The sequence below is a fragment of the Chrysochloris asiatica genome, unplaced genomic scaffold (genome assembly GCF_000296735.1).
Source record: "Chrysochloris asiatica unplaced genomic scaffold, ChrAsi1.0 scaffold00193, whole genome shotgun sequence".
Classification (NCBI taxonomy): Eukaryota; Metazoa; Chordata; class Mammalia; order Afrosoricida; family Chrysochloridae; genus Chrysochloris; species Chrysochloris asiatica.
Window position 1 is genome coordinate 3933407 of NW_006408711.1, and position 15631 is coordinate 3949037.

At 34.5% G+C, this 15631-nt stretch overlaps 1 protein-coding gene across 2 annotated transcripts in view; it reads right to left on the bottom strand.

The window, feature by feature from the left end:
* The window catches only part of PPIP5K2 (diphosphoinositol pentakisphosphate kinase 2), a 90820-nt gene that overhangs the window by 38137 nt on the left and 37052 nt on the right, over positions 1 to 15631 (bottom strand). For both annotated transcript variants that reach the window (XM_006872312.1, XM_006872311.1), the window contains exons 14-19: positions 14084 to 14209; positions 13819 to 13940; positions 13362 to 13544; positions 9834 to 9975; positions 7361 to 7584; positions 870 to 997 (exon numbers count right to left, since the gene is read on the bottom strand). In XM_006872312.1, coding sequence (XP_006872374.1) covers positions 870 to 997; positions 7361 to 7584; positions 9834 to 9975; positions 13362 to 13544; positions 13819 to 13940; positions 14084 to 14209 — 925 coding nt within the window. The remainder of the gene's footprint in view (positions 1 to 869; positions 998 to 7360; positions 7585 to 9833; positions 9976 to 13361; positions 13545 to 13818; positions 13941 to 14083; positions 14210 to 15631) is intronic.

Here is a 15631-nt window from a genome sequence, read left to right on the forward strand (position 1 = left end):
TGATATGAATCAGAATCAACTCGATAGCAGTGGGTTTTTAGTTTTATTAGCAATGTCAGAAGTTATAACAAAAAAGCTCAAAGATGTTTAATGCAACTAAATGGAGTACACAGTTTAGCTGATGACCCAAAGCCTTTTTTCCCCACTCTAACTTCAGTTTTTCTCAAATTTGGAGCCCAAAAGAAAATTAGATAGAGGCTAACAAATATGAATGTCTGTATTATTGTTGTTGTTGAGTTGATTCTGAATCATTGAGACCCCATGTGTGTAGAACCGAACTGATCCACAGGGTTTTCAAAGTTATGATCTTTCAGAAAGAAATTGTCAGGCCTGTTTTCCAAGGTTTGTCTGGTTGGGTTTAAATTGCCAACCTTTCAGTTAGTAGTCAAACACTTAACCTTTTGCACCACTCTGGTAGCGTAGTGGTTACGAATCAGGCTGCGAACCTTAAGGTCAGCAGTTCGAAACTACCAGCCGCTCCGCGGGAGAAAGATGAGGCTTTCTACTCCCGTAAAGATTTACACCCTTGGAAACCCTGTACAGGGTCGCTATGGGTCGGAACCGACTCGACGGCACTTCACAACAACAACAACAACAGATAATTCCTATTCCCCAGTACTGTGAAACTACTAACTTCTTCATTTTGTTGTTGTTGTTAAGTACTGTTGAGTCAGTTCTGACTCATAGCGACCCTACATAGGGTTTCCGAGGAATAGCTGGTGGGTTTAAATCGCTGACCTTTTACTTAGCAGTCCAATTCTTATCCTACAGTGTTACATCAGGACTACACAGGAACATTAAAAAGTAATTTAGATTTGAAGTATGTAAAAACACATGCCCATAAATGCAAATAACCAGTAGTTTCTTACACAGGATGGAGCTTATTTACAGTGTCATCATCTTGTGTCCTCTGAAGGTCAGAACGAATTTTTCTCACTAGAGGAGTACAGTAGCCTTTGGCAATCTCCAGTTTTTCAGCTTTAGTTATACCATATTCCTGAGCAGAAAATATATGTTAGGTACAATGACAAAGATTTCTCAACAAATGTGCCCTTGAATTAGAGAATTATAACAAGAGAAAAATATATACCACATTCTCAAAACGATTAAATATACTTGGAAGGATTTCTGTGGTAGAACTGAAAAAGTAATTTCTGAGGAGAGGATAAATATAATCTTTGTGAATATTAGTTCATTTCAACTGGAAGTTTTAGATGCAAAACAACCCAAAAAGAAAGATGAGTTAAAACCGCAAACACTAAAGCACAGAACATACCCATGCATTTAAACAGTCAACAAATATATTACAATATTTACATATTTAAAGTTAAGAAACATATTTTTAAAATATGAACTAAAGCAATGAGATTTTTGTGTATCCAAATATCAGAGATTAAAAGGACTAACAAATTTTCAAAAGCCTTTATTTTTAAAGTTTTAACTAGTGGTAAGTAAAAATACTATAATATTATCAAATTCAATAATGCCTATAATCACTGGGGTAACTAAGGTTTATAATAAATTAATATAATCTGGAGTGTTAAGAAAACAGCAATTGTAATAAAAATATCATTGAAAATGGCATATTAGAAAATTACCACTTGAGAAAATAAAAATTTGTGATGTTTATGAGAAAGGGAGGGAGAATGGTTAACAGAAGAAACAAGAAAGGGAGAGAAAACAAATGCAGGAGGGGAGGGGAGAAGGCATATGATCTTTCAAAGTTCATTTAGTCTTTGTTAGTTGTTGTTAGATGTCAGAGGTTGATTTCAACTCCTAGTGACCCCATAGGACAGAAAAAACTGCTCCACAAGGTTTACTAGAAAGTAATCTTTATGGGAACAGAGCTCCAAATCTTTCTCCCCTGGAGCTGTTGGGTAGGTGTGAACTGTCAATCTCTCAGTTAGGCAGCTGATAACTTGCACCACTGGGAAAGTTCACTTTAGGAAAATAGAGGTTGCTTCTTCCTGTTTTCAGGCACCTCCATAAAGATTCAGAGGGCAAAGCAGCTGTATGATAATCAAAAAAAGTTTAATAAAAATGTTAATTGTTTATAGATGGATTACAGAAGATCCAAGGAAATGGAATTTCTTGGGGCCATTTAGTTTCAGCTAAAGCTTATTTTCCCAACCAGAGCATGTTGGTTCAGTAATTTTACCATTATAAGATGACTATTAATTGGGTGTGAAAAGTAAAATACATGTTACTGTAGATATATGTATAAAGACAGGAAAAATGTTGGGATTAAAAGATTATGTTAACTGAAAAATACAGATATAAAAGGGAAAATATTACATGAGCTTCCTTATATAAAGTATCTAGAATAGGCAAATTCATACAGACAGAAAAAAAACTAAGGCTATCAGAGGTTACGAGGAGGAGAACAAGAAATTATTACTTAGTGGGTTGTTGTTGTTGTTGTTGTTATGTGCCATGGAGTCGGTTCCGACTCATAGCGACCCTGTACAGGGTTTCCGAGACTATAAATCTTTACGGGAGCAAAAAGCCTCATCTTTCTCCCGCAGAACAGCTGGTAGTTTCGAACTGCTGACCTTGTGGTTCACAGCCCGATTCGTAACCACTACGCTATTTAGTGGGTTGTAGTTGCTGTTAAGTGCTGTTCAGGAGATTTTGACTCATAGCGACCCTGTATAAGGTTTCCAAGGAGAGGCAGGTGAGTTTGAACTGCCCACCTTGTGGTTAGCAGTTCAGTTTCTATTTGATTGCTAATAAGTTTTGGAAGTAAATAGTGGCAAAGGTTGTAGAAACTGTGAATGTAATTAAAGTCACTGAATTGCACATTGAAAAATTGTTAAAATAGCTCTTTTTGTGTTATATATAACAGGTAAGTAAAAAAAATATTGGTATTATGATTCTAGATCATGCATGCACTGATTATTCCAAGTAGCATGTGTTTTACTGTCTCGCCATCTATGAATGACTGCAGACATGTTCTCTCAGTATTAAACCTTGTCTCTTTAAGGTGCTGTCAAAAATAATGGTTCAAACAAAACTGGTTTTTGAGGGGATTTATTGGCCAGTTCAATTCAAAGCATAGGTCAGCTCAGAAGATTACGGAGATTGCTTTTTGGGATTCCAAAATAGTAATCTTGATAGATTTTCTGGTAGGGCACAGGACAATCACAGAGATTTATTATGAAGAAATTTAAAGAAAATTAGAAACTGCTTTGGTGAGAAAAGGCCAGAAAAGTTGTGCTGAACAATGTTTTAATCATAACAATGCACCTGTTCATTCTTTGGGGATAGCAACAGCTGTCCTATGAGAATTTCCCTGGGAAACCCTACAACCCTGATTGTGATTTTTCAGACTTCTTTTTGTTTCCAAAACTCAAAGAACATTAAAAAGGTACATGATTTGAGTCCCTCAAGAGTGTCAAAATTGCTGTTTTGATGTATAGAGTACAGAATTCTTCAGGGAAGAATTAGATAGACAGAAACACAGCCTCCACAATTGTATAGACCTAGGTGTACGACATGCCAAGAAACTATAACGTCACATTTTGAGATTTAAAAATAAAAAGTTTCAATTATTTTGTAGAAACTTTTTGACTTACCATCATATTTTAAAACAGTAGTATTTGAAAAAGGGGGAAGCAAAAAAGCATAATAGTAGTTTGCTTTTTTTAGTGGGCTTCTTTTTAGTGGGACCAGTGAGTGAGGAAACTGAATGAGAGGGGTTACTAAGGGGCTTTTGGAGCAATGAAAACGTTCTATATCTGAATTGAATTTATATGGTTATATTTTTATTGTGTGGCACTGTGGGCTAATGCACTGTATGAAAACATTCTATATCTGAATTGAATTTATATGGTTATATTTTTATTGTGTGATACTGTGGGCTAATGCACTGGACTACAAAGTCAGTTTGAACCATGAGGTCAGTGGTTCAAGTTCACCAGCTGCTCCTTGGAAACTACAGAGGTTGCTATGGGTTGGAACCAACTCGATGACACTTAATAACATTTTTATTGTTAGGTGCTGGGGTTGCTAACTGCAAGGTCAGTGGTTCAAACACATCATCTCTTCCATGGGATAAAGATGAGCCTGTCTGCTCCTGTAAAGAGAATACAATCTCATAAACTCTATAGTGGGTTGCTATGAATTGGACTCACAGCACTGAGTCTACATGTTTATTAGAACTAACTGAAAGAAAGAAAAAATAATAAAATAATAAAACAGCAAAAATCCCCATTGAAATATGCTTAAAATTTGTGGATATTATTACAAGCCAACTATGTCTCTAAGTTAAAAAAGCACAGACTTTTTTTTTTTTTTAATTTGTTATTAGCAAGGTATGAAGAACAGGAATTTTCATACACTGCTAGTCTGGATGAAAATTAGTAAAATTTTTCTGGAACTTCAGAAATAGTCTAGAGTAGATGTAAAGAGGTAAGTGTAAAGAGAGTTTTAAACAATATTTTTGAAAAGCATAGCAAAAAAAGAATACAGATTTCTAGATACTGGACATATGCTAAATAAATTAGTATATAGTCACATTATTCAGTCATAAGGGAAAATGATATATATAATTTTAATAACATGGATAAAAGAGAAAAAAAAATAAGGCTATAGGATACTATGCCTTCTTTATTCCAGTTTTGTAAAGAATACATTTGTCATATGTAGGCATTAATAAAGAAAAATATATATGCACGTGAATTTAAGGGAAAAGGCCTTAACTCCAAAACATCAATGTGCTTATCTCTAGTTATTTTTTGCTAAGTCTACATTATCTTGTTTTACAAAGAAATATTATTTTTGTAAAATACGTATCCCTCAACAGAGTGACACATTTTGCTTATCTGTCACAATCAACTAGGACTAAGTAGTAATTGTTAGATATCAAAGTTCTCATATGTAGTTATAACGTCTCTGCAATTAAAACTGATAAGGCTATTTAAAGGCTCTCCATATTCTGATATTCATTGAATATAGTAGCAAACATATAAAGAAACTTTAAATGTCATAATCTACAGAAGTTGTCTACAAACTTCAAAAAATGTGTACCATCACAATTAAGAAAATTTTAATACCAAATTCAGTCTTCAGACGGTCATCTATTATGACTGTTTTAAAGCATCATGTTTAAGCCAGGACCTTAAGTTTCTGAGGGCTGAGAAAGATTATAAAGGGAAATGTTGTCTCTCTTGCAACATAAAATCTATCATAAGCAAATTATTTTAATTACTAAAATAATGTGAATAGACCATGGTTATCATGACTGGAATTAATGTAATTTACATAAACAGATGTAAGAAAGAATTTATTTAATGGTAAAAATGGAAATAGGTATGTTTGGAAGAATATAAATACTTTGAAGTCCACAATAACATATATACCTTTTTCTTGTTTAGATACAGTGATCCATGCTAATCTAAATTATATTCTAAATAAACTGATAATCTACATTAATTGACTGAGTCATCAAACATTTAAGCTTTAGAAGATCATCTTTATACTTGATAACTTGTTGTTAGGTGTTATCAAGTTAGCTCCAACTCATAGCGATCCTATATTCAACACAAAGTTCTAACAAGACTTTGCTACCCTCAAAGAATGAGCATCATTGTGACAGAAAAAAATTCCTCAGTGCAACTTTCTTGGTCTTTTTTTCACCAACGCAGTTTTCAATTTTCTTCTAACTTCTGCATAATAGGCCCTTGTGATAGTCCTGTGTCCTTCAAGAAAATCTATCCAGATTACAACCTTGGAATCACAAAATGCAAACACCATAACGTCCTGAGATGACCTCTCTTAGTAGAGTTGATGCAGCTTAGTAGATCCTCTCAGAAACCACCGATGCAACTGGACCTTTTTTTTAAAATCTCTCAAGACACCCTAAAGAGGCTAAGTGTATACTGACAGAATTTATCTGCAGCCATCCTCAGAGACATACTTCAATATGTTTTGTTTGTAACAAACCTATACATGCCTAGTAGTAATACTTCTTAACCTATCCTTGCAAATCTGATCAACTAATATATAGTTGCTATTTCATGTTGAAGGAATAAGCTTATCTTTCACAAATGTTTATAGTTAGGTTGCCTACCATCTAAATTAAAAGTTGGTACTCTTTCCTTGACATTCTGTGACTATAAGGAAAGTACACAGGTACATTTAGCCACTTTTTAAAATGGGCATTTATAAGTAAATAAAAGGTTATTTAGGTTCATCTTTATTTTTCTCCTAGATACCATTTTCCTTTTGGTTTCACAGCTAGATTGTCTGATCCCCTTCTATCTCCCTTTTACATTAACCAAATCATCTTTTCAAAACTGAGATGAAAGAAAGTTCTAATACAGCATCAGGAAGCTTTTTCTTCTAGCATATCCCTGGATCTCATGTTTTGGCACTTTCTCTTTTATTTTCAAATTCTCTGTTTAACTGCATTTTGGTTATCTGAATTCCACTTAAATCTTTACTTTTATTCTTCTAAAATAAAGAAAAAAAGGACCTTTAGTAGCTGGAAGCATAGTGGATTATGAGTTGGGCTGCTAACCACAAGGTCGGCAGTTCAAATCTATCAGCTGCTCCATGGGAGAAAGATGAAGCTTCCTGCTCTCATAAAGATTTACAGCCTCTGAAACTCTATATAGGGTCACTTTGAGTCGGAACCTACTCCATGGCATGCAATCACCACCATCATAATGGAAAAAATTAGGGCGCCAATAACTAGTTATATCTTGACCTCTAAAGATCATTTTCAAAATACTGCCACATGAAGTAGCAACACTTGTAAAAAGTTTTGTATCGGGCCCAAACTACCTTTACTTCCTGCTCCTTCTCATTTCCATACATAGAGTTAGTAGGTGCACAACAGGTATCCAATAAAAATTTAAATGATTTTTTCCATACTGTTTTCAGTTATTTGGTTTGTTAGTATATTATTGTTCTTCAGTAATATGAATTCTTAAATTGAAAAAAAATTCCCTAAACACTATTAACAAGACAAATAGTTTAATGTGATTTAATATAACCAATAAAAAGTTTAAAATGGGCTTTGATTATTTGCTTTTCTTTTAAAAGTTATGGATTTTAAAGAGACATGACAACGAATTATCTTTTAAGTAGTGAATGACATTTAAAAAGAATCTGTTTATACAACATTTTAAGGAGTTCTAGTAGCACAGTGGTTATGAGTCGAGCTGCTACCTTCAAGTTCAGCAGTTCGAAACTACCAGCTGTTACGTGGGAGAAAGATGAGGCTTTCTGCTCCCATAAAGATTTACAGCCTTGGAAGCCGTATACCGGGTGTCTTTATAAGTTGGAAAAAACTCCACAGCACATAATCACCAAATACTACCATATTAACATTTTAAGAAAAATAAGAATTGCTTACCTGAGGAATAACAATATCTGCTAATGCCTTTGAAAGTCTATATAATTCCATTGTGTTTTCTAATTTCAAGGAGCCATTATGCTGGACATCATATTTTATACAGTCATATATGTCAGGAATTTTACTAATATCATATCTTCCATTCTTTGTTTTAAAGTCTTTTTCCAACTTGGACCATCGGCGTAGCATAAGCTCTAATGTTTCACTATGGTAAAGCTGAATATCTGAAATAACATTTTTAATATATTCAATTTAAAAATATGGTTAAATTGCTGATCATTAAAAACCTTTATAAAATGTCAAAGGTAAAACTGTAACATGTTAGGAAATGTTATTATAGTGTGACACATACACTAATGTTATATGCTGTTAAGTCAACTCCCACTAATAGTGAATCTGTATGACAAAGCCCAACTCTCCCACAGGGGTTCTAAGGCTATAATTGCTACTGCTGCAGACTGCCAGGTCTTTTCTCCTGTGGGGTGACTGACGGGTTTGAACTCTAAAACTGTGCTTTCAAAGTTGAGTATTTAACCACTATGCCACTAAGCTCTGAATGTGCTATTAGAAGCCAGATCTTTTATAAACTTGGACAAAAGTACAATTAGGGGGTTAGCAAATGGGTTCACAGATATTTCCCATATATTACAGTCTTAATACCAAAAAGAAAGTGTAACGTTTATATCAAAACTCTTTAAAGCTAGTACACTTTTAATTTTTATTTTGTTGTTGAAAACATACATAGCAAAAATACACTAATTAAATAGCTATACGTATAATTCAGTAACACTGATTATATTTTTCAACTTATGTAACCGTTCCTATCCTCATATTCTGAATTGTTCCACCCCACTGACATAAAGTCACTGTCCCCTAAATTTCCTATCTAACCTTTCAAATTACTATTGTCAACTTGACTCCACATAGATCTTTAAAAGAGCACAATGTTCAAGGCAACCATTCTAAACTAATTAAGTTAAACTGTTTTTTGGTGTAAGAGAAGACTTCAGAAGGTGTTTTTGGTTTAAGGATTAAGCATTACCTCAAGGCAATGGTTTCGGGGGTTTTATATAGATGAGGCTTTCTGCTCCCGTAAAGATTTACAGCCTCGGAAACCCAGTACAGGGTCGCTATGGGTCGGAACCAACTCGAAGGCACATAACAACAACAACATATAGATAGCCTCAGTGGCTCAGGAAAATCTGGATCACAAGAGTTTGAAATTCTGTTCTACTTTCCCCACTTTTTACCAGGATTCTTCTACAGATTCCAATTTTTAAATGCTTTTATTTTATTACATTCTCACTGACAGAAGAAGAAAACTATTGTAACTTAAAGGAACCTGACAAATGAAACAATTCAAATGTTGTAACTTTTATAAGACACACAAAATGCCAGCATTGCACTAGCTATTAACCAGGCAAGTCTTAGAGTCTAAATCAATCTATTGCTTATTCCTTATTATCTATCTATTCTGTGCTTAATGATACAGCAATGCTGTATAATTAAATGTTTCCACAAAAATGTTTTATTGTCTCCTACATGCTGTCATAGATAAAAACAACTATAATTTAGCTAGTATTCCGTTGTTGAAATCATATTAATCTTATCGTACTTAGATTTTTAGAAAGGGGCTAGATTTCTTAAGTGATAAAGACTAGTGTGGAACCTTGAATTTACTTAATATGGCTTTTCTACCCAACATCTTCTAATTCCTATCAAGTGATTGGGTGGGACCATGCAAATAAGGCGTACAGGACTCTAAGGCTGTGACTGGTTAGTTTTGCCTTCCAGGTAGATTTTAAAGGAACCTTCTCAGAGCAGGATTGTCAAGAAAGAGGAGCATGAGTGAGGCATGAATCCCAACCTAGAAAAGCAGAGGAGCATGAAGAGCCAGAGCAGCTACAGTCTCAAGGCCCGTGGACTGAGTACAGTGGAATGCTTACAGGCAGGACACTGATTTACAGAATGTGCCTTTGGGGCATTCACAGACTGGCTAAAAGAGCTTTGTAACACTTGCATAAGGGCAGACACCAATGGACTACAAGGTTGAGAGACCTAAGACAAGAGTGAGGCATGTCAGACGGGAGAAATGCTGCCTCCTCCAGAGTTATTTCTGCTCCTGAATTGTACCCTGTTCACTTCCCTATAATCCTGAGTATTGTTATGAGTTCTATGTGGCCACTACAAGGATTCTCAAACCCAGATGTGAAGCAGAGAGTGCTGTGGAATGGATGATTGGTGTCAGAATAGGGTAAAGAAGGCTGTAGGGTGGAGGCACATCTGACATCCACTTCAAAGGAATCGCTGCAGGCTGATTTGGAGTTTGATTCTCTTTTCCCCTAGTGAAGCCAGAGGAAGTCAGACATGGCTCCAGCAGAGTTCTTGTCTCTGGTATATCCTCTTAAAAATACTTATAGCAAGCACACAGTAATTTTTATTTTTTTGTGCCCAAAAGGAAAACAATGTTTACCTGATGACTTGGGATCTTCCATCCGATGTCTAATTTGAGAAGTCAAACTTTGAATCAAGGAATACACTTTGTCACATGTCTTCACAGGGTTTTTAATTAAATGCATTGATTTGATAAGGGAAATGCTTCCAGATGGAGTAAGCTACAAATGAGTAAAACACATACTTTATATGCTGTTATGCCTAAGTGTTCAAGAAAAAAATAATATATTATTCCCTAGACACTGGAAACTTTTATGAAATTTTAACTATTATTGGATCATCCATAGTGAAATTTAGCAGAAGTACGCTGGCTAACTATGAATTTTGCTGACAATTTGATCATTTGATTAATAAGGGTAAATATGTCTCAAATCACATGATATATAATTATATAAACTCACCCACAGATTATTCTCCTCACCTTTTCTCTGAGATGGGATTACTTAGCTGAGGTTAAGAAATTTGCCTAAAATCAAACCAATCTAAATGAAGGAAAAATCAGAATGTAAAACTATGCTTTTCCTCATACCAATTTTGTAAAGAATATATTTGTATTCCTTACATACTAATACATAAAGGAGTGGAATTCAAACACAGTTAGTCTGACTACAAGGTTGGTGCTCTTAAACACATGACATTTTGCCTTTGTGATGAGCCCAAGTTGTACTTTCCAGTCAATAAAAGCCATGAAAAAAACTTATACATGGACTACAAAACAAGACCAAATGGTTCCAAATTCCAGACCTTACACTTAGCTGGGGAATTTTATTTAAGAGCACCAAGTAGCTTTCTTCAAATACAAAAACTGGAGAGTGGAATTCGATTTCTGGTTGTGATGAGCCAATTGGTTTGGACCAACCCTACCATTGAGGGTAACTAGAACTCCTGGAAAAACTATTTCAATCAGATGTCTTCAACACATCTGACAGACAACAAGATAATTACTGAACTATACAACTAACATAGGCCAGTGATTTAGAGTGAGCCTAACAATAAATGCTATTTTTCACTGAGAACATTTATAGATTGTAAAGAAACAACTGAAAAATTGAGTTGAGCTCTCAAAGCCTTTTGGAGCTAATGGAACAAAAGTGGAATCTAGGGTAAACCAAAGGTGGTGCTGTGGGAAACCCAATGCACTTAGGTTCAACGAAGTATGGTAAATGAGAAGCAAATCAACCTACAAACAAGTTGCAAACCAGGTTAAAGACATCTGGTTGGCTCAGAAAAATCTCACTTTCTGAAATTAAATTAAGGTAATTCCCAGATTAAACGCCCCAAATCCCCTATAGCCAGAGTTTTTATGGCAGGAACAAATTAAATTTGTATTTATTAATGACATCATCTACAGCTTAAATTAGTTTTACAAATAAAATATCCAGAAATTAAAATATTTAGGAACATAAGAAGACAAGACATCATGAATGCCAATCAGCAGGAAACACCAAAAAATCTCTGTTGTTGTTGTTAGGTGGCATCAAGTTGGTTCCACCTCATAACAACTTGTTGCACGACATAAGGAAAAACTCTAGATATTGCAACTATGTGACAAAAGCTCAAAATAAGGACACTTACTAAGTTCAAGAAAATAAAACATTAAAAATCAGCAAAGAACTGCCAACTATTTAAGAAAATGGCAATAGATTTTTAAGAGTAAATAGAAATTCTATTATTGAAAAAAGGCTGAATTTAAGACAAATTAGATGCTGCCAAAGATAATTCAGTGAACCAGAATATAGGTTAAATGATAATATCTAAAAGAAAGCATAGAGATAAAAGATAGAAGAAAAAAGAAAAACTAAAAAAGGATACAATAAGAAAAAGTGGTAAGCTCTAACATCATATCTTTGGAGTTCCAGAAGAAAGGAACAGAGAAAATGTGTAGATACACAGCTAGACATGTAATAGAAAAATGCTGAAAATTGAAGACAAAAGTAACCATAAGGAGGAAAACAAAAACACACAGATTTATCTTCAAAGATACAAAAATAGGGCTAACAACAACTGGCTTCTCGAAGGAAAGAGCTGAGAGGTCAGAAGACAGTAAAATGATATCTTCCAAAATTTTTGGAAAAGTATAAAATTTAATGACTTTTCATGATAATACATTGTAACAAAAAAGAAACAAAATAGAATTTCCTTAGTCTGAGAGATTAAAGAATATGTAAACAAATGATGAGATCGCCTATACTCACAAATTGAAAGACTATGCAAATTCTTACAAACCAATCTAGATTTAATGCAATCTGAATTGAAATCTCAATAAGATTTTGACAAACAGCACATATCTAGAATAGACAAAGAACATTCTACAAATCAAAAAGAAAAAAAATATTATTAGTAGGGAAAATAAAAATAAGAGACTTGAAGACCTAACTCATGAGAGGATATCTAAATGGTGAAACGCAACTGTGCATCCATTAGAATTGGCAAAACTGAATAGCTATGAGAAGCAATGAGAATTATGGCTCCCATTGCTAGTGGGAATATAAATTGATTCAGCTAATTTGGAAAGCAGTTTTAGCATTATATACTAATGTTGAACATAAGCATACACATTATCAAATATACCAATAGACGTACACGGTTATTCAAAGTAGCATTAGTCATGACAGCACAAAACTGGGAATAATAATAGAAAGCATAGATAAATGTAGTGTACCCATTAAATAAAACACAGATCAGCAAACTATGGCCTATATGCCAAATGTGACCTGTGGTTTACCTTAAGTTCAGAATCTTTACATTTTTAAAGGGCAGTGGGATAAAAAAAAAAAAGAAAACAGATCTTGTGTTTTATATGTTTAAGCATCCTATGTTAGGCATCCTATGTTGAAGCATCCTATGTTTAAAATATTTGGATGTGGTCTTTTACAGAAAAGTTTGACAACATTGAAATAGAATACTACTCAGAAACTCTATACAGGGTCACTATGAGTGGAAACCAACTTGACAGCACTTAACAATATATAAGAAGAGAATTAATGAAAACAACAGGAATACTGATAAAGTTTACAAACATATCAAACAAAGGTAACATAAAAGAAAACACTGCATTATTCTACTACAGTAAAAGATACAAAAGCTGAAACTGCTTAAGAGAAGAAAAACTCAAATATTTTCCACTAGTAGATAGTGAAATAGAAGTGGTAAAACGACCCTGGTTAAAGAGAGAACTGGAGAGATAAGGCAGTCTTGTGAAGGTAAGGCTCATAAGTTTTACTGCATATGGAGTTTTGTAATAAAGCTCAAAATAAAACTGTAATATTTAGCGATATATAATGATCCAAATAAGTATTCTGAACATAAGGCTAAATAAAAATGAGCAACATAAAAAGTCATCACAGTAATTTCTTACAGACAGGAAAGGTGTTAGAATTGGGAAGGGATACAGGATTGTTCCAATGTTCTATTTCTCTGTCTGAGTGGCATTTACATGAGTGTTTGCTTTATAAAACAAATAAACACACTTGACAGTTATAGTTTGCACAGCAATCTGTGTATATACAGTATTTCATAATGTATTAGAAGAGTCTGCAAAACCTACCTTTTCAAAATCTTCAGCAGTAAAATCTCTGTCTTTCTGAAGTATTTCATGAAGTCTTGCTTTCACACGTTGCTGACAACTGCTTAAAGAGTCACTATCACTATCCAAAAGACCATTCATATTTGCACTTTTTACCATCTGAACAAGAATAGGTGTAAGCTCTCCTTCTAAAGCTAATAGCCCCTAAATGTTAAATAAATCCAACAGATAAAAAATTATTATGTAAAATAATAGAAAATATCATAATAATTATTTTGTTACATGCTGAATTTCATATAATGAAAGCAAATTCTATCAATAATATTAATACAGTTTATCATTAACATTTGAGTGCTTTAGTTAGAATTTCCAATTTTGGAATTTTTTAATAGTTGGAATTTTTAAATGTTGCCTTAGTAAAAAAACTTTAAAGGTTACTTTAATTAAAAACCCTAGAAAATCTTAAAAATATCAATACCTTTGCAAAAGCAGCTGCAGTCATCTGAACTCGTCCCTCATCAGATGCATATATTTTGAGGTCATGTCGGTAGGTACTATGTAATCTAAGTAAACCACAACCAGGAAATCCTGCATAATCTCCTGAAAATAAACGCTCAAATCACTTAAGCTATATTTTTATCTCATTATACTCCTCTATATATTTAATAGCATCTCAAAGTTTAAGTGAGGATTTGAAAATACAAAGTATCAATAAACCATATGAATGAAATTCCAAAATTTACCTTGACCTCCAGGGTACATACACCTGAAAGCTCGTCCAAGTTCTTCAGCCTGAACTCTACCTGCAGGAGTTAGTTCCCCTCCCCATTTTAGAACCAAAAGTAAGGATGGTTCTTCTCTTCGGCTGTCTAGGATAAATAAGAAAGGATAAAATAAATGTCAAGTTTGGTTTCCTTGTTCAACATAAAAGATTTTCTTTCTATACGCTCTTCTGCAATGGAATATGGACAAAATGTGATTTTTTTGGTTCCTAAAAACTGTTATAAGATGTTGTTTATAATAAGTATACCTCTTTGTTTCATCTGTTAATGTTCTACCAAACTTTAAAAATCCTTTGCATTTGTGGGAGAAGGTATCTTCCTAATTTTCCAAAGAGAAGACTGCTTTTCCCTCCCCTATTCTCATACTGGCTTCTCAGTGTATCTAATTTAGGTGAGTTACATTATGAGCAATGAAGAGCTTCTTTACAGAGGGAGATGGATCTTTTGACTTTATAATAAGGAGCTCTGGTAGCGTAGTGGTTACGAATCGGGCTGCGAACCGCAAGGTCAGCAGTTCGAAACTACCAGCTGTTCCTCAGGAGAAAGATGAGGCGTTCTGCTCCCGTAAAGATTAACAGCCTCGGAAACCCTGTGCAGGGTCGCTATGAGTCGGAACCGACTCCACGGCACACAACAACAACAACAATAAGAGCCTTAGTGGTTACAAATCGGGCTGCGAACCACAAGGTCAGCAGTTCTAAACTACCAGCCATTCCATGGGAGAAAGATGAGGCTTTCTGCTCCCATAAAGATTTACAGCTTTGGAAACCCTGTACAGGGTCGCTATGAGTCGGAACCGACTCCATGGCACATAACCACCACCATCTTTAGTACAATCTATAGAGTCCTGGAATGGTGCTGTGGGCTAATGCACCAGACTGCAGTCATTTGAACTGCAAGGTTGGTGGTTCAAACTCACCAGCTGCTCCTTGAAAACTCTACACAGGGTTGCTGTGGGTTGAAATTGACTCAACGGTACTTAACAACAACATAGTGCAATCTCATAAGAGATACTGTTAGCTGAAGTGAAGAAGATACATATATGTTTATGAACATGAATCAGTGATTTGTGGTTTCAGGAAAATGTGATGATAAAGTCTAACATATATTTTAATTTAAATTTTCTGGGTGAAAAGTACAAGGAATCTAGTAAAGAGCGGCTTTTTAAATTTGGAATTGTGGACTCACAATGTGCTCCAGACCACAGGGTATTTTCACAAATGTGAAGGAGGCACCAAAACGTTTCTGTACTTAATTTTGATCTGCCCTTTATTATATCCTCTAGATCTGGACTGAGTTATGGAAACTAAGGTAATTCAGAAATAATCGTTGTTGTTGTTGGTAAGTGCTGTTGAATCGATTCTGACCCATAAGGACCCCGTATAGGGTTTCCAAGGAGAAGCTGGTGAGCTTGATCCACTAATCTTCCAGTTAAAATGGCTTTGCAATCTGGCACATTAACCCACAGCACCATACCAGAACTCCAAAATAAGCATTATGAACACTAAA